Source organism: Coffea eugenioides, chromosome 2 (genome assembly GCF_003713205.1).
Source record: "Coffea eugenioides isolate CCC68of chromosome 2, Ceug_1.0, whole genome shotgun sequence".
Lineage (NCBI taxonomy): Eukaryota > Viridiplantae > Streptophyta > Magnoliopsida > Gentianales > Rubiaceae > Coffea > Coffea eugenioides.
The window spans coordinates 46,237,146-46,256,571 of NC_040036.1; the positions used below are offsets into that span (position 1 = coordinate 46,237,146).

The following is a 19,426-nucleotide window of genomic DNA, read 5'->3' on the forward strand; positions in this document are numbered from 1 at the left end:
TCTTTTCATACTAATAACTTACTTGAACCACAACCCTAGAATGCACTTGGACATTCCTCGATTGGCTTTCAAGTTTGTCTTTGAGTTTTGTGTTTTGAGAGGCCGAATTTAGATAGGCGTATGGCTCATAATTAAGGCTAAAGTGAGCACCTTATTAACCTAAGTTTTGAATGATCGGGCCATGACATCTTATCTTGGTTACTTTTAGGGTTTAACGGTGGGAACGAGCATGACCCGGAGTGTGAGGACCCGTAAATTTCCCTTATTGTTATATTATTTTATTTTATTTTCTCGTATGCATTTTCTTTATTATACCTTATTATATTGATTTTTTCAGACATTTTATAAGTGAATAGAGTTTTTAAAACATTTTTCTGATATAAGTTAGTTCATATTAAGTTTGGAGTGTATAGTGGATGTGGGACCCGCTAGTGCGTTAAGTGAGAGAAATTCGGCCAATTAGATTAAGTTTTGTATATAGGGATTAATTTACTAGGTGTTAAGAGATAATTAGAGGTTAGTTAGTGTATAGAAAAAGAATAACAATTTTTGCATTATCAAGTTCCTGTGTTTTTCAATGGAGTGTATAGTTACATCTTTTCATACCATTTTGTTGATTGCTTATTTCCTTCTAAATTCTTTCAGATGGCCAAAAATAAAACTATTTGACCCTTTGGATATCACTGTTCTGGAATCCGATGATGGCAATCTCGATATCACTCACGACTTTGGGACTATGGAATCCGAAATTCAAAACGAGAGTGATAGTAAGGAAGTATCTGATTCTTTTTCAAAAGGTCTCGAGCAATATGAAGAGAAATCCAAATTGAACCTAGAAGAGACAGAGATTATTAACATTGGCACTGAGACTGAGGTCAAAGAAATAAGGATAAGTATACATCTGAATGAAAAGCAGAAAAAGAAATCCCCTTCATTGCGTATTCTAATGGAAGCCAAGTTAGAAGAAGCTGATTGGTTAAAGCAGAGATTTTTAACAATTGGCTCTGATTGATGACAAGCGTCTGAATGCTATATGTCGCGGCCAATGGTACCAAAAACGCATGGCCCGTGCTTACAACAAAAAGGTCCACCGGCGATCCTTCGAAGAAGAAGACAAAGTGCTAAAGCAAATTTTGCCAATGCAAGATGAAGCCAAAGGCAAATTTGCTCCAAACTGGCAAGGCCCATTTGTCATTCAAAAGGTGCTACCGGGCGGAGCACTTGTTTTAGCAGAGATGGATGGACAGACATTCCCTCAACCTATCGACTCAGACATATGTAAGAAGTTCTTTATTTGATTGTACAAATTTCTTTTAGAAGTACGTAAGGGACGAGACAAAAAGTCAGGCCATCTTCCTTTCCAATTAAAACATTTCATCCCTAGTCATCCCATTTGAGCTATCAGAATAATAATTTTCGTTTGGCAGCCCCTGAGAATTGCAAACCCCACACTGGGGCAAATGTATTTTGAAAGAGAGATAAAAGAAAAATGAAATGAAAAAAGAGAGAAAGGAAGAAAAACCCCACACTGGGGCAAATTTATTTTGAAAGAGAGATGATCAAGAAGAAAAACCGCACACTGGGGCAAATTTAGTTTTTAAAGGAAAATGCAAAAGTGAGGAAATGCAATGAAAAATGCAATGAGAGAAAAATCCAATCAAACTGGGGCAAATTTTCCTCGGTTTCGTTCAAAAATTGGAGATAATTTCAGAATGATGCAATCTCAGGTTATTTCACACCTCTCATCAAAAAATTTGCTTTCAAGCCCCAACTTTTCTTGAAAAACACCCCACCTGACCTCATTACAAAAGCCCAAAGTACTGGCTTTCGTCACTTGCTGTATTTCTATTAGGCAGTTCGCTAATCAACTGGCAGGTGATGTCCATAATGCCTTCGCCTAAGCTTATAAGGGAAGCGCATTTTACTGATGCCAGCAATCTTCAACGCACATTCCTGAGTCGATCATGGTCGAGATTTTCCATTGTTCTTTAGGTGAAAACCCGAAAGAGCACCTCAAAAAAAGAAAAGAAAAAAAGGAAAAGAAAAAAAGAAAAGAAAAGAAAAAGAAAGAAAAGCAAAACAAAAACAAAAGGGTGGGGTCAACCTTAGCGAAAACCCGAAAGGGCATTAAGGTAGGATTTTTTCAAGAGCAAGCGAGCACAAGGAGGAATATCTGGTGACTTGGTTCATTTGGATTTCTCTTCGTTTTGTAATACTTCTGCCAATGTTGAATTCCGGAACAAAGATATCTAGAGATTCGAATATGACATCCGTTAGCCAAAAGCTGGGTCACTTTGTAAAAATATTTTTTTTTGCAAATACATTCTTATGAAACTCATTTTTTCTCAATTGCCTGTATTCATGGCATTTTGTAGGATTAAGCACAGTTGGTTGTGCTTGCATTCTTTTGCATATTCGGTTCTACATGACATGTGAAATTACCTTACATTCATCATTTTTAGTCATTGAATTTTGGTGAATAACAACCCCCGTGGTTTATTCGAAGCATACTTGGATTCAGTCATCTGTTGAAAATGGTTAAGATTCAGCAAAGCCGGCTACGCAGGTTTCACAATATGGCAAATGCATATCTAGTCAGTCTGAAAAAATCAGAAAGTGTTGAAGTGACAAATCCAACTAAGTCAGATGTCGCAGCAAAAGTGGACGAAGGCATCAAAAGACTTATGTTTACACGATTCTCGAAGGGAACCGGATCAAATGATGGTGGCAATTTCTTTGTTCTTTCTCTTTTGCAGAAAAATTTCATGCATGGATGAAAACAATCACACCTCGCATTGGAGTCGCTATCGGAAAGAGTGCTCCAGTGAACAAAGGCGGATCGAAATGTTGCAAGCAAGTTTGATCAAAAGGTGCAACAACATGGCAATGCAGAATCAACTATTGGCTCAGATGCAAAAACTTAACCTCTACTGGGGCAAAATTTTGGGCTATTTTCGGGTAAGTATACTGGAAAGTCCCGTTTTAAATTTCTTGTTCGGGTCAGTCCCGTTTTAAATTTCTTGTTCGGGTCAGTCCCGTTTTAAATTCTTGTTCGGGCCAGTCCTGTTTTAAATTCCTTGTTCGGGTCAGTCTCGATTTAAATTTCTTGTTCGGGTCAGTCCCGTTTAAATTTCTCGTTCGGCCAGTCCCGTTTTAAATTCCTCGTTCGGGTCAGTCCCATTTTCAATTTCTTGTTCGGGTCAGTCCCGTTTTAAATTTCTTGTTCGGGTCAGTCCACTTTAAATTTCTCGTTCGGGTCAGTCCCGTTTTAAATTTCTCGTCTGGGTCAGTCCCATTTTAAAATTTTTTGTTAAAGGGGTCAGTCCTCATTTCAAAAACATCAGTCGTTTGCAGCCGAATAACACAGGTAAGTATTTTGGTGTCCACTTCTTTGTCTCAAGTTTTTCCAAAACTCAGACAAAGAGAAGCAAACTGTAGACACCAAAATTTTAACATTTTTATTTTATGTATTTATTTATCTTATTAAGTTGATTTGGTTTTATTTTTATTTATTTTTATTTTTGCTCATCTTATTTTTATTTCTATTAAGAAAATTGTTTTATTATTATTAATTAAAAAAAAGGAAAAAAAGAAAATAGTCCATCAAACACAAAAATTTTAGCTTTTATTCCTATTCGATCTTTCTTAAAATGTTATTTTGTTTATGTTATTTTCATTTTTATTAAAAAAAAAGGGTGCAAGTCTGTACAGAAGCAAAATTTGCAGCTGGCCATTTTTCTTCCATTTTTACTCATTTCCGTTGCATTTTTCCTTTTTCCTCCAAGTACTCTCGGTACAAGTCCAGCTCATCACTTAAAGATTACATTGATAAAAATCTAAAGGCTCAAAAGATCCCCAAGAAACTGATCTTTCATCAGCACCATTGATGTGAGGGTTTAGGGATTTGAGTTTGCATATAAAAGAAAAAGGGCAGTCAAGGTAAAGGGGGAGAGGGGCTGATGGAAAAATGAGGTGACGGCTGAGAGAGGGTTTTGAAAGGGAATTGAGTTGGCGGCTAGGGTTGGGATAGAGAGCTACGGGAGAAGGGAAATTGAGAGGCTGGGGGCTGAGTGAAAAAGGGACAACAAGAAGAGACCTAGGACAGCTGAGTAGAGAAAGGGTAAGAGCTGGAGAGAATAGAAGAGAGGCGAGAACGAAAAAGGGAAGAAACGGGTTCTAGGCAGAAAGTGAGAAGAAGAAGAAAAGAAAAAGAAAAGAAAAAAGGAGAACCGAGGGGAGCTATCTGAAGCAAGAAAGAGAGAAACTGAAGGAGAAAGGGAGGAGCTTCGGAAGAGTTGAAAGGACAAGCTTTTGGGCTGAGAAGGAAGAGATCTGGACAGAGAACTGAAGGAAAAAGCTGGTGAGAGCTTCAGGAACGAAGGAGGAAGAAAACGGTTTCGGGTAAGAGTGAAGCAAGCAAGGGAAATCTTGGACAGTGAGGAAAACAAGGGTTTCGCAGGGATCCGTTGCGCAAGGATCTGGATTTGGTTTTGACTCCTAAAAGGCTAAGGTAATTCTTCCATCCCTTATGTTCATGAGTTATGGGGTTTACATCATAAGCTTCAAAATCTCTGCTGCTATGGCTGTTGCCGTGTTCATTTTCTTCCTTCCTTGTACTTGCTATTTGTGCATCCGGTAAAAGGGGGAGAGGCTTTGATTCATGTTTTTGCGTTAAGTAACGTTTCTTTTGCTGCAAAGAGGGAGTAAGAACGTGTAAAATACATCAATCCGAGTCTTTCCTGTCACGACCCCACCTCCCCCTAAGGCGAACCAGAGGGTTCGGCGGGCCGCCTGCCCAGCTCTCGCCGGGACTCAGTCGATCACTACAGTCCTCAAACAAATACAAGATAAAATCTCAAATGAATGTCAAGATATATATATCAAATATACATCAAAGGTTCCCAACATTTACATATCAAAAGCGAAGCGTCCACGCTTCCACTGCCACTCTGAACCTTGATCACAATTATTATACAGGAGGAAGTCCAAATCTTAGCTATTACACATCCAATCAATTCTAAACGTTCAATACAATCCCGATATGAATGATTACACAAAAGGAATCCAAATTCAATCCATACATGAGATAATCCATGAATAAACACTACAAGCCACTCCTTCGCCACGAGCCCTGTGGAGGGGAATAAAATAGTTTTTGGGGTGAGCTAGAAGCTCAGCGAGTAACCAGAAAATCAGTAATCAAATCGGTTTAACAATATTTCTTTTCAATGATGTCATAAATCAAATGATAAGTCCAGAAACAATTACAACATTTACAAAACATTAAATATGGAGTATCAATAATTCAAGAAACATGTACAATGGAAAGCGATAGTAACATTCATGAAAAGATACGTTCGTTCTCCTGTCATTTCCTTTTTTTTTTTCATTTGAAATTGCATCATTTTCCACCAACCTCCACCAACCTACAAAGGTAATACTCGAGTATACCAAACGTTCACCCAGGTCCCTAATCGCCCGACCGAGTCCGTTTCTGGCTCGAGACGACCGGTAACAAGGGGCAATGGCCAGTTCAGCCCAAAAAGCTTACATTCATGCGCAAGTAGCATTTAATCATTTATCATGAAAATTTCACATTGATTTAGGTCGAGTGCGATAAAATACACACTCGCCTAGAAAGCTCGTTTTGGAAATCATTCAAAGCACGTAACACGTTATCAATCAAAAATACAAGTCATGAAGTCAAGGAAATATATCAAACAAGGAACACTTTCATATAAGCACGCATGATATGCAAGAAAACAGTTCAAAAGTAGCTTTGGAAACAGTTCAAAAGTAAATAATGTAAGAAACATTTCACAAGTACTTTGGAAATAGTTTAGGGTCACTCACCTCCATGGCTCAGAAACCATCCATCATATATCATTGCCTTGCTCAAATCCGAGTCTTAGATCACAAACTCAATGCAAACAAATCCCTTCAAAGTTCGGACAGCACTTCCCCTAAATTCTTTACTTTTCCAGCCATCAAGGCTTCATTATTTCCTCAGCCAGTCCCAAAGGTACACACACAACAACAAGTTCATCTAATAGTCATTCAGCAAGTTCCAAGTAGTACTAGTACAAGTCAAACTAGGGAAAAGTCCGGAAATGAAAGTTAAGCTCAAAACCAGAAAAACAGTTTTGACGTCCTTTTGCGGTAATGGCACCAAAGGTACTACGAGTATCGGATGGAGGTCCAAGACCCACCGTTTCGAAGATAAGAACCAGGGCTACAACAATGTAGAAGGTCACTCAGTCCAAATCCCAGCACAACTAAGTCAAATATGCCAAATAACAAACCAGAACCGTACTTGCAGGTTTACAAATTACACTATGCTGTAATCAGTACAACTCAGTCTAAACAGGTCCAAATGCAGAAATTCCAAAGGCATATGGTAGCTAGGACATCAAGATACATTTCATCAGAAGACCTCAACACCCAAATCCAAAACAATTCCAGTCAAAACAACCCATTTCAGACACAGTTCTAACATCCTGATGAACCCAGAACAGCAATAGTAATTTCGGATTATCTCATTCTACACTACTCCAATTGACCTGAAATTTTGTAGGAACCTTTAAAATGTCATTACCTACAACTTTCATGTTTTGAGCTAAGGCCAATTCGGCCTCTATCTAGGACCAAAAATTTCGGACAGAATGAAGAACCAAGAACCCTAATTTTCCAGATTTCTTCCAAAACAGAATTTACTTGCAATCTTCCACTTTTTCCACCTTCTAGAATCATTAAACATCATTTCCAATCATCATACATAACCACATAATCATACTCATATTAAAACAGAAAAATCCCCAAAAATAATAAAAGTTCATCCATCCAACCACAACTCAAAATATAATCCATCAAACCATCTCTTTAGCCATCACAAGTCACTAATTTAGCATAATCAAGAACAAAGAAAGGATGGCTAGACATGATACCTTCAAATATCAAGAAATGTGATGACTTAGGAATTTTTCTTCCAAAACAACTCCACCAAGAGCTTCAATCTTCCTTAGCTAGCAAGTTTTATGGAGTGATTTGCAATTTAATCGGTTGGAACTCAAGATTTGGACAAGAAATTGAAGTGCAAGATGATGGATTCTCTCTCTCTTTTTCTCTCAAAATTTCGTCCAAGACAAGCTAAAATGGAGAGAAATTGGGTCCAAATTGGTTTTAGTAAAGTTAGAAAAGTCTTGGTCAAAAGTCAAGGTCCAATGGTTTTGTGACAAATGGTCCTTTAGGGTTTTAATCTTATCTTTTTGTCTCTCCAATACAAATATCTTAACACATTGTAAAATAATATCACTTAATACAAAATTCCAACAAGTTGTCAAAAATATAATGCATTTACCGCACTAGCGGGTCCCACGTTCAAAATACACTCTTAATTTCTCAAAAACTAACCGATACTAGAAAAATCATTTTAAAACTATTTTTGCTCATAAACTTTATCTGGGGAATTTTTTTCTAATCAAGAAAATGTAGAAAAGGCGGGCGTTTAAAAATAAACCCTAGAAAATTAGAAAATTTCCGGGTTCTCAAACTCATTTTTCATTTTTTTTTTCGGGGCGTCACATTTCCCTCCGTGACAGTTTGTCTCTTCTTTTTCTGTTTCGTTTCCCGCACAAGACTAGAGTTTTGTATTTAGTTGCTGAAGTTTTGTGTTAAGAATGGAATTTGTAATCCTCTTTTGGCCAAAACTTGATGATTATTAGTAGATTGATGCTTGTTCGTATTTTGACATAAGACCTCATGACTGTTTCTTTCATTTCCTTTTATGCATGATCTGGAGCGAAAAAAATTCTTGGGAATGCACAGAATGAGGTTGGGTTTTGATGATAAGATCCATAAAATGTTGTTTCGGTTTGAAAGTTTGTTGTGTGTTCGGATTCTGTTAGCCGCGTATGTACTGGATGTCATTAGTTGCAGAAAATTGCAGAAGAAATGCTTGTTGCAGCAGCTTCCTTCGTAACATGCATGAAATAGTTTCTGAAAATTGCATTTTAGCCTCCCAAATTTCCCATAATGCTACTTTGGCCCAGAAAATTGGAAAAACTAATCGATTGTGTCCCTCTAACATGTCATTCTTCTTTGATATGATTTAATGTGAGTTTTGGTTAGAATATGCTTGCGTTTTAGGATGAATTTGAAGGGTTCAATAACTTTTTCTAAATTTATAGTTTTGATTTGAATTTTAAGTGAAATTTTGGATAATTTTGTTGTCTAATCATAGCAAATTGGTTTTCATTTATTTTTGTGAATTTTATCATTTGAATGGTAGGTTTCACCTTAAGCCCTTAATTTTAATTTATTTGTGAGGACTCACAAATTTCTTATATTTTTCTCAAAAATACCCTTTTATTTGGAAATTATTCATTTATTATAGCCCTACTACCCAATCATTCCATAATAAGTGCAAATGAACCTAGAAAGCAAGGTTTCACTTTTCGTTTTCAAGATTGGAGCAAGTTAGGGTTTTCACGTTTTTCCGTAGTGTAATTATCCGGTACGGAGCGAGGATCAAATTTGGTGCTTAAGAGTGACTTTTAGGTGAGAAATAATATGTGATTAGAAGCAATGATAAAAATTTTGTTATTCTTGGTTTTGATGATCACAAAAGTTCTTTGAAATGTCTATCTAACCTTCTTCAAATATAAGTGTTTTTGCCTATCAAAGAATCAGGTACTAAAATGTCATGATTTGCAAATCAACCAAAAGAAGAAGCAAAAACAGGACACTCATGTCGGACGTCCGAAAGGAAACTGTCGGACGTCCGAAGGGATGAAGAACATCAGGAAGGAGTCTCTGTCGGACACACATCGATCATGTCGGACGTCCTAAAAATTCCACAAAGTTTTGATGACTCTCTGCCAAGACTCTGTCGGACGCTCGCAAGGAATCATCGGACGTCCTAAAGGATCGGACGCATGCTTCGGACGAACATCGATATCATCGGACGTCCTAAAAATTCTTCGAAGATTTGATAACTCTCTGGACGACGTTCGGACACTGAAGCTCGGACGATAAAATTCCATCGGACGTCCGAACAACAACTTGACTGTTTTTCGGACGATGGGTTCGGACGATGAATACGCCATCGGACGTCCGACAGCCCCAACGGCTAGCTGACTCTTCATATGCCTTCTATCCGTTGGAAGTATTAATGAAGCCCATTTTTGGTTCCCTTCAAATACAAACGACTCTAAGTCAGAGGAAGACTTTTGCACACTTGGTCTACAAGATCTCAAGAGATATTTTAACTAGAAAATAGTCTCCAAAGTTAGATTTGTTTTCAAAGTGGTGTGAACTTCTGGTGAGCTTTTCTCTTGTGGTTGAAAGTTTCTTTAGTGTAGCTTTGTTGAGGGTTATCTGAGTGTTTGTAAAACTTCTTAGCTTGACTAAGTGAGGCTTAGGGCAAGGAGGAAGTGCTCCCTCCATTGTACATCTAGTTGATCATCTTTCATCAAAGAGAAGTTGCTCAACCTTGTGATTGGTCTTCAAGTTTGAGGAAAGCTTGGTAGACAATTGGTTTGATTTCCTATTTTACTTTTTGTTTAATAAAATTCTCATTGCTTATCTATACTTGTTTTTCTGATCAATATTGCTATTGTCTTCTAATCTACTTGGTTGATCTTTACTAGAAAAGAAGGTAAATTTTTATTAAAGAAAAAGTGCATAAATTTGGTTAAGATTTTAATCAACCCAATTCACCCCCCCTCTTGGTTGTGTTTGGGACTTACAATTGGTATCAGAGCTTGGTCTCCTTGAGATTAAGCTCTAACGGCTTGGAGTAAAGATGACAACATGTCATGCTATGTTTGTTGAGGGGCAATCTGTTACGAGGCCTCCCATGTTCAGTGGCTCCAACTATGTTAGCTGGAAAGAACGGATGATTATCTTTTTCCAATCTATTGATATTGAACTATGGTTTATTGTGAGTGAAGGACCGCATGAAGCTAACTTTCTTGATGCAGATACAGGGTTGCTTCGGCCAAAAATGAGAGCTGAAATGAATGCTCAAGATAGGACTAACCTCACATTGAATGCCAAGGCCATGAATGTTCTTTATAGTGCCCTAGATTCAAATGAATCAATTAGAGTAAAAGGCTGCAAATCGGCCAAAGAAATGTGGGATAAACTAAGAGAAATCCATGAGGGTGGTGACAACGTTAAAGAACAGAAAAAGGCTATCTTGGTCACAAAATATGAATCATTTAGAATTGAACCTCTTGAGGATATTGACAAAATGTATTGCAGGTTCACTGACTTGATCAAAGATCTTGAGGTGTTGGGCAAAGAGTACACCTTGGGAGAGAAGAACAGGAAAATTCTCAATGCGTTGGGCAAAGAATGGGAAAATAAAGTGACTGCAATAGAGGAGGCTAAGGATTTAAGTTCTGTGCCTATTGAATCTATCATTAACTCACTAACCTCTTATGAGTTGAAACTGAAATCTAAAGTGCAGGAGGAAGAGGAAGCTAGAGCAAAGAGAAACATTGCTCTAAAGACTACTCAAGGTGAAGATGATACAGCTCACTTGGATGATGAAGACTCGGATGGTGATGATAATGATCTTGCTCTCATCACCAGAGGCTTCAAGAGAATCTTGAATAAAAGAAAGTTTAGAAGGGGAGGACCTAGCAATCATTTCCAGAATCAGCCATCTATCGCAAAGTCGCAAAGTACAAAGAAAACAGGATTTCAACAAGAAACAGTTGGACAAATGCTTCGAATGTGGACAGCTTGGACACTATGCAAACGAATGCCCCATGAAGAAGATGAAAGATGGAAAAGCTGATCGGAAGCCAAGATTCAACAACTTTCAGATTACTTGGAATGAATGCAACTCCGAAGGGGAAGTAGAAGAAGAAGAAGAATCAGCTCAAATGGCCTTCATGGCTATTGGAAATAATGAGGTAACTTCCACACACTCTCAATCTGAAAGTGATGATGATGAAGATGATGATCTTGAATCCTTTGTTGAAAAACTGCATAATGCCTTGAAGGAATCTTATGATAAAAACAAGCAGTTAAAACAGAAAATGGCTTTTCTCATTCAAGAAAATGCAAGTCTTTTTCAACAAAATAAACAACTAAAGACTGACAATGAAAGTCTTGTAAGAGCCGGATGTAATGTTCAAAATGAGCTTGATAGAAAGACAAATATTTGTGAAATGCTGAAGGAAAGACATGGTGATTTGAAAAAAAGAATGGACAACTTGGATGAGACTTTGAAAGCAAGAAAGAAGGAGTTTATCAAATGGAACATGTCATCTACACATCCTACTACTTTTCAAAGAACATTTGCACATAACAAAAATGCACATGGTTTCACAACATATAGAAGAGGTGGATTGAGATATGTCAAACCAGTACATGTTAAGGACTCTTCCATTATGTGTGGTTTTTGTTGTCAAAGAGGGCATTTGAAAGGTGATTGCTATGTGAAAAGAAATCTGAACAAAGGGATGAAATGCATGTGGTTAGTTAGATACAATGCTAACTATTGCGGACCCAAAAATTAAAATGGGTACCAAACACTTTCTCTTTTCAGGAAAAATGCTCAAACAAGTCCAAATGGTTTATTGATAGCGGTTGCTCAAGGCATATGACCGGTGATCCCTCTTTGTTCATAAAGCTGAAATCAAAGTCAAGTGGAAAAGTGACATTTGGTGATGATGTGAAAGCTAAGACAATTGGAATAGGTGATGTTGGTAAGGATGGTGATACTTTTGTCCATAATGTGCTCTTAGTTGATAACTTAAGTTATAACTTGCTTAGTGTTAGTCAATTGTGTGATAAAGACTTGAATGTGTTGTTTAAAAAACATGAATGCATTGTGCTTGATTCCAAATATAATATTGTGTTCAAAGGTAAGAGGTTCAACGACATATATATTGTGGTTCTTGATAAAATTGATTCTTCTAGCTTAAAATGTCTTAAAGCTTCAAATGAAGATCCTTGGTTGTGGCATAGAAGACTTTGTCATTTTAACATGGATTTACTAAAGGAAATTTCGAAAAAGGAGTTGGTTAGAGGCTTGCCAAAAATCAGTTTTGATAAGGACAAAATATGTGATGCATGTCAATTTGGGAAGCAAACAAAAAATTCCTTTAAACCTAAGATGTGTGTATCTACTTCTAAACCTTTGGAACTCTTGCATCTTGATTTATTTGGTCCCACTCAAATTACTAGCTTGGGAGGTAAAAGATATTGTTTTGTAATTGTTGATGATTATTCTAGATACACTTGGGTGATATTTCTTGCTCATAAAGATGATGCCTTCAAGAATTTTACTTCATTGTTTGCTAAAGTGCAAAATCTGCTTGGGTTAAAAATTGTTAGGATTAGAAGTGATAATGGGACGGAATTCAAGTATTGTGGTTTTCCAGAATTTTGTGATCATAATGGTATAACACATGAGTTCTCTATTGCAAGGACTCCACAGCAAAATGGTGTTGTAGAAAGGAAAAACAGGACTCTTCAAGAGGCTGCTAGAACTATGTTGAATGAATGTAGGTTGCCTAAATATCTTTGGGCTGAAGCGGTAAACACTGCATGTTATGTGATGAATAGAATACTCTTGAGACCTATTTTAAAGAAAACTCCTTATGAGCTGATTTTTGATAAGAAACCTACGGTTGGTTATTTCAAAGTATTTGGTTGTAAATGCTTTATTTTGAATCTAAAGGAACATCTTGGTAAGTTTGATAAAAAATCTGATGTAGGAATATTTTTGGGGTATTGTGAGAATAAAAGAGGATATAGAGTTTTTAATAGAAGGACTCTTGTGATTGAAGAAGCTATACATATAACATTTGATGAAACCAATGATGATAATTCCAAAAGTTCGTGTGAGGATGATGATGTAGGTGTTCAAGAAGGAATGGAAAAGCTATCAATTGGAAATGAAGGAAGCTCTAAACCAGCAGCAACTGAAATGGAAAATGAAGTTCATAATGATCAAGAAGAGGAAGATGAAGACAAAAATGATGATTCACTCAAAGATCTTCCCAAGGCTTGGAAATTCAGCCAAAATCATCCAAAAGAGCTTATAATTGGTGATCCATCCGAGAAGGTAAACACTCGTTCCTCATCTAGAAAATTGATTGACAATTTTGCTTTAGTTTCTCTTTTTGAACCTAAAAATATCAATGATGCTTTAAAGGATGAAAACTGGATTTTGGCAATGCAAGAGGAACTTAATCAATTTGAGAGAAATGAAGTTTGGACACTTGTTAATAGACCTCAAAATCAACCTATCATTGGCACAAAGTGGATTTTTAGAAATAAGTTGGATGATAAAGGTGTTGTTGTAAGAAATAAAGCCAGATTAGTTGCTAAAGGATATGCACAAGAAGAAGGAATTGATTTTGATGAAACATTTGCTCCCGTAGCTAGATTAGAATCTATTAGAATGCTTCTTGCTTTTGCATGCTTTAAAGGCTTCAAATTGTTTCAAATGGATGTTAAAAGTGCTTTTTTAAATGGTTTTATTGATCAAGAAGTATATGTGGATCAACCCCCCGGTTTTGAAAATACAAAATTTCCAAGTCATGTGTTTAAACTATCTAAAGCTTTATATGGTCTAAAACAGGCTCCAAGAGCTTGGTATGAAAGACTAAGTGGTTTTTTGATTGAAAATGGTTTCAAAAGGGGTGTTGTGGACACCACACTTTTTACTAAGCAAGTGTTGAATGACCTTCTTATTGTGCAAATATATGTTGATGATATTATTTTTGGTGCTACTAATGAGTATCTATGTAAGGAGTTTTCCACCACTATGCAAAGTGAATTTGAAATGAGTATGATGGGAGAATTAAATTTCTTCCTTGGACTTCAAATACATCAAGCTCTTGAGGGAATTTTTATAAATCAAGCAAAATATACCAAGGAATTGCTGAAAAGGTTTGGTATGGAGGACTCAAAGCAAGTTGGAACTCCAATGTGCACCTCTACAAAGCTTGACAAAGATGAAGAAGGTAATCATGTGGATGAAAAGCATTATAGAGGTATGATCGGAAGCCTTCTCTATTTAACCGCAAGTAGACCTGATATTATGTTTGCTGTTTGCTTGTGTGCTAGATTTCAGTCTTGTCCAAAAGAATCACATTTGAATGCTGTAAAAAGGATTTTTAGATATTTGAAAGGTACATTAAACTATGGTCTTTGGTATGCTAGATCTAATGAGTTTGCACTATATGGTTATTCGGATGCTGATTTTGGAGGTTGTCGTGTGGATAGAAAGAGTACTAGTGGAACTTGTCATTTTCTTGGAAATTGTTTAGTCTCTTGGTTTAGTAAGAAACAAAATGCAATCTCTTTGTCTACAACCGAAGCGGAATATATTGCCGCTAGTGCATGTTGTGCTCAACTTTTATGGATGAAGCATACCTTGAATGATTTTGGATTGTTGTATGATTGCATGCCTGTATTCTGTGATAATACTAGTGCCATAAATCTGACCAAAAATCCCATTCAACATTCTAGGACTAAGCATATAGATATAAAGCACCACTTTATTCGTGATCTTGTTCAAAAAGGTGAAATTTGTGTAAATTATGTTTGTTCTAAAGATCAATTTGCTGATATTTTTACAAAAGCTTTGCCATTAGATCAGTTCATGCATCTAAGATCAAAATTAGGAATAATCGAAAAATCATCTTAAATTGTTCATAGACTTCGGACGTCCGAAAGAAGATAAACGGACGTCCGATGATGTTCTTCAGCCATTTTCCAGAATTGCGCCTGTTCGGACGCAACTGTCGGACGCACAACTTCGTTCGGCCGTCCGACAGTGCAACGGCTCATTTTTTAAATCAACTTTCTTCCTCATTTGCTTCAGACTCTTCCTATTCTATTTCCTCTCGGACGAAAACTCTCTCCTCTCTCACTCTCAAATTCATACTTCTCTGAAACCCTCAATCCCAAATTGACCCAACCAAAACTTTTCCTGACTGATTGCGATTCATTTCTCCTGATCATTTCATCGAATCGCATAACATTTCGCAAATTCCCAAATTTCCCTCCAAACCCTACTCTTTCATAACTGCTCTGACAACTCTTGATCAAGGCCTTTTTGTCCCAAAATTTCTGTGCGATTCACTTCCATACAACTGTGTGCATCATTTGCATTCCTCATTCCACACATTTCACACAATGGTGAATCTAAGGGGAGGAAAGGTTACTGCCGGACGCAAGCATTCACTCAGGGATGAGGATGAGGATCTTCCTACTGTCAAACGGACATCCAAACGCTTCAAAAGAGGAGCCATCAAGAGTCAAGTGTCACGGCCTACACCACAACCATCCTCTCAGCCTGAATCTGGACAGGGAACATCTTCTCAACCGCCTCCAAAATCAGCCCCACTCCCTGCATTCTTTGATGATGCTGCAAAAGACAAACACTCCTGGATATCCCAGAAAGGTGTCATCCCTCAACGCACTGTCAATTCTTCTGAATTTCGCCAAATAGGTTTAGAATCCCTTCTGAATCTGTTTTCTTTTCAGAAATGGTCACATATCATTTCTATGCCCAATGTTTATTACCCTGAAATGCTGTATCAATTCTTTGCTAATCTTAGGAAAGGCACTGACCAAACTGAGATTATGTCCAGGGTTAATGGGGTAGACTTAATCTTTGATTCTGAAATTGTGAATGAGATTTTAAAAACTTCTATTGAACCTGGATGCAAGAGTAAAATTGCAAATTTCTTTTCCTATGAAGAGCATCCAAATGCTGATAATCATTTTGATGGGGCTAAGATGATGACTTATTTTAAAAGAAGCTTTTCTTCTCCTGCTGATGCTAAACTAAATGATCTTGCCCCTGTGAATCTAATTGCCTTTTCAATCATTTCAAACCTGCTTGTGCCTACTGATGGCCATAGAACTGATGCAAACAAAATGGAGTTGTATCTCTTTTACTGTTTTCAAGAAAAAATTCGTATTGATTTTGGTTTTGTCATGTGCAAGTTTTTGCTTCGCTATGCCACTGATTCTCGCAGAAAATTATCTTATGGAAAGTTTCTTCAAAAGATTTTTGAGTATTACAAAGTTCCAATTCTAGGTGTTTGTCCCAAAGAAGCATCTTCTTATGCCTTTTCCAAAGGATATTTTGAAAGGAAAAATCTTGTTTTTAAAGATAATATATGGGCTTATAAGGGGGCATCGTCCAGTGAACATAGGTCTAAGGCTGCACATGATCCTTCATCTATTCCACTCACTCCCATTCATCCTAGGAAATCTGCCACTAAGGCATCTTCCTCCTCCAATGATGAAGTGATTGAGCTTCTTCATGAACTCAAACAGCATGTTCTTCTTCTAGAACATGGACTAATGCTCACCATGTCCTCTGAGCAACAAACTGCCTTTCTAGACAAAAAGAACCTTCTTTTTCCCCCACCTGTGGTTGAGGAAGTCTCACATGACAAAGAACCTCGAACCACTGATCCAGTTTCATCAGTTCCAGATCCGAATTCATCAACTCCTGTGACTCCTCATGGCCCTTCCACATCAGACAAAGGCAAGGCACCAATTGAAGAAGCTGCTGTAGATGATGAAGAAACTGATGAGGAAGACCTCTCTCAATATCAGCTCTCTCGAAGAACACCTGGATCCACATAGTTCACTACTTAGGACATTTGCATTCTGTTTGTCTATTTTATGTGTTTGTAATGTTCAACAGTTGTAATGTTTTTCTTTGTTGGTACTGTATGTTTATGTTAAGTACTTTGAATGATGACTGTGTTTATGGATGTTAAGTATTTTATGTGTTTATGGATGTTTATGGATGTTTAAGTATTTCATTGATGAATGTGTTTGTGGATGAGTTATGTGATTGGTTGCCCTTTTGTGATGACAAAAAGGGGGAGAGGACTGGATTGATTTGATGATTGGTGTTGATTAATGATTAGTGTTGATTGATGATTGATGATATTGGATTGATTGCCTGTTGGCTGCTTAAATTGTCACATTTTGGATAATTGTTTAATTCGGTTGGGCAGCCAAGTGAGGGGGAGCCTTTCAAATTTTTTTTATGATTCATTAAGTAAGGGGGAGTTCTTGTCTATTGAGAAAGGGGGAGTTTTTATTGTAATCATCAGATCTCATTTCAAACTTTTGTTTTGTCATCATCAAAAAGGGGGAGAATGTTATTCTTGGTTTTGATGATCACAAAAGTTCTTTGAAATGTCTATCTAACCTTCTTCAAATATAAGTGTTTTTGCCTATCAAAGAATCAGGTACTAAAATGTCATGAATTGCAAATCAACCAAAAAGAAGAAGCAAAAACAGGACACTCATGTCGGACGTCCGAAAGGAAACTGTCGGACGTCCGAAGGGATGAAGAACATCAGGAAGGAGTCTCTGTCGGACGCACATCGATCATGTCGGACGTCCTAAAAATTCCACAAAGTTTTGATGACTCTCTGCCAAGACTCTGTCGGACGCTCGCAAGGAATCATCGGACGTCCTAAAGGATCGGACGCATGCTTCGGACGAACATCGATATCATCGGACGTCCTAAAAATTCTTCGAAGATTTGATAACTCTCTGGACGACGTTCGGACACTGAAGCTCGGACGATAAAATTCCATCGGACGTCCGAACAACAACTTGACTGTTTTTCGGACGATGTGTTCGGACGATGAATACTCCATCGGACGTCCGACAGCCCCAACGGCTAGCTGACTCTTCATATGCCTTCTAGCCGTTGGAAGTATTAATGAAGCTCATTTTTGGTTCCCTTCAAATACAAACGACTCTAAGTCAGATAGGGACTTTTGCACACTTGGTCTACAAGATCTCAAGAGATATTTTAGCTAGAAAATAGTCTCCAAAGTAAGATTTGTTTTCTAAGGAGTGAAAACTTCTGGTGAGCTTTTCTCTTGTGGTTGAAAGTTTCTTTAGTGTAGCTTTGTTGAGGGTTATCTGAGTGTTTGTAAAACTTCTTAGCTTGACTAAGTGTGGCTTAGGGCAAGGAGGAAGTGCTCCCTCCATTGTACATCTAGTTGATCATCTTTCATCAAAGAGAAGTTGCTCAACCTTGTGATTGGTCTTCAAGTTTGAGGAAAGCTTGGTAGACAATTGGTTTGATTTCCTATTTTACTTTTTGTTTAATAAAATTCTCATTGCTTATCTATACTTGTTTTTCTGATCAATATTGCTATTGTCTTCTAATCTACTTGGTTGATCTTTACTAGAAAAGAAGGTAAATTTTTATTAAAGAAAAAGTGCATAAATTTGGTTAAGATTTTAATCAACCCAATTCACCCCCCCTCTTGGTTGTGTTTGGGACTTACAAATTTGTCTTCTTGTTTCTAAACTCAAAGGTATGATCCGATTGTGTTTCTTCTTCCTTTTTGGTTTTTTGTTTTTGATCACATTCTTTTTCTTTCTTTTCTTTTCACTTCGAATCACCAACTTTCAAGAAACAAGAACAACTGCTATACAATATTCAAGAAGATGAATTTAGGGTTTTCGAAAGATCAAGATTTAGAAACTTTGATCCAAGATTCTCAAGAACCATACTTTGCAACCCAAGAACTCCAAGATTCTAAGAAAAAGGTTCAAGAAAGTTTAAGAAATTTAAGATTTTTGGTCCAGAAATTCAAGATCTTCAAACGCTTTCCAAGAAATAAAAGAAAACAGCCATGGATTCACTTCAAATCACAAGAACAGCCCACGAATTCTCAATATAACCCTAAGACAGCCACATACTATACACCAACTACAAGGGATAGAATTTTTTTTTCTTGACTGAAAGTGACGCAAGACTTGAAGAAACAAGACAATCAAACACAAAACAAGACAAAAACATGATTTGGACAAAGAAACAAGTCACGAACAACAAGTTAGACATGCGAACAGCCACGAACTTTAAAAACACTAGCGACTCAATCACAAGAGGTAACAAGACAAGATAAACGAAAGGAAAAAACACAAGATAAGGTACAAATTTGGACTACACAAATTTGGACAATAAGATAAACAAACAAAACTCTAGAACTAAACAAAACAAAAGGGATATAACGTTGATACCTCCAACTAGCTCTGGTACCAACTGATGCGATTCTTGTTATGCCAAGACAAATCAAGAACGTGAACAAGCTCTGGACCGAGATTAGGATCAACGTTTTTAGAGATGGATGTTTTTAATCTATTTTAGACTGCTCAAGAAAGATAAAAAAAATGAGTAGAACGATGCCGCAATCAAGATGAATACTTGATTGATGAGTCGATGAAGCTCCTTAAGCCAACTCAAAGTTGTTCAAGAACGGCTTTCATAAGCCAAGGGAGCTCTTTCTCACAAGAAAGAAATCTGGAAATTTCTCAAATTTTATTCACTTGTGTAAAGTGTTACTAACTAAGGCATATATATAGCCTTTTACATGACCCAACTCCTAATCAAACTAGAACT

The 19,426-nt window shown here is 37.1% G+C and overlaps 1 protein-coding gene across 1 annotated transcript in view; it reads left to right on the forward strand.

Moving 5' to 3' along the window:
- Positions 1-1,061: 1,061 nt before the first annotated feature.
- The window catches only part of LOC113759819 (40S ribosomal protein S4-like), a 29,073-nt gene continuing 10,708 nt past the window's right edge, over positions 1,062-19,426 (forward strand). Inside the window, exon 1 of the mRNA XM_027302394.1 lies at positions 1,062-1,278. Within this exon, the coding sequence (XP_027158195.1) occupies positions 1,062-1,278 (217 nt within the window). The remainder of the gene's footprint in view (positions 1,279-19,426) is intronic.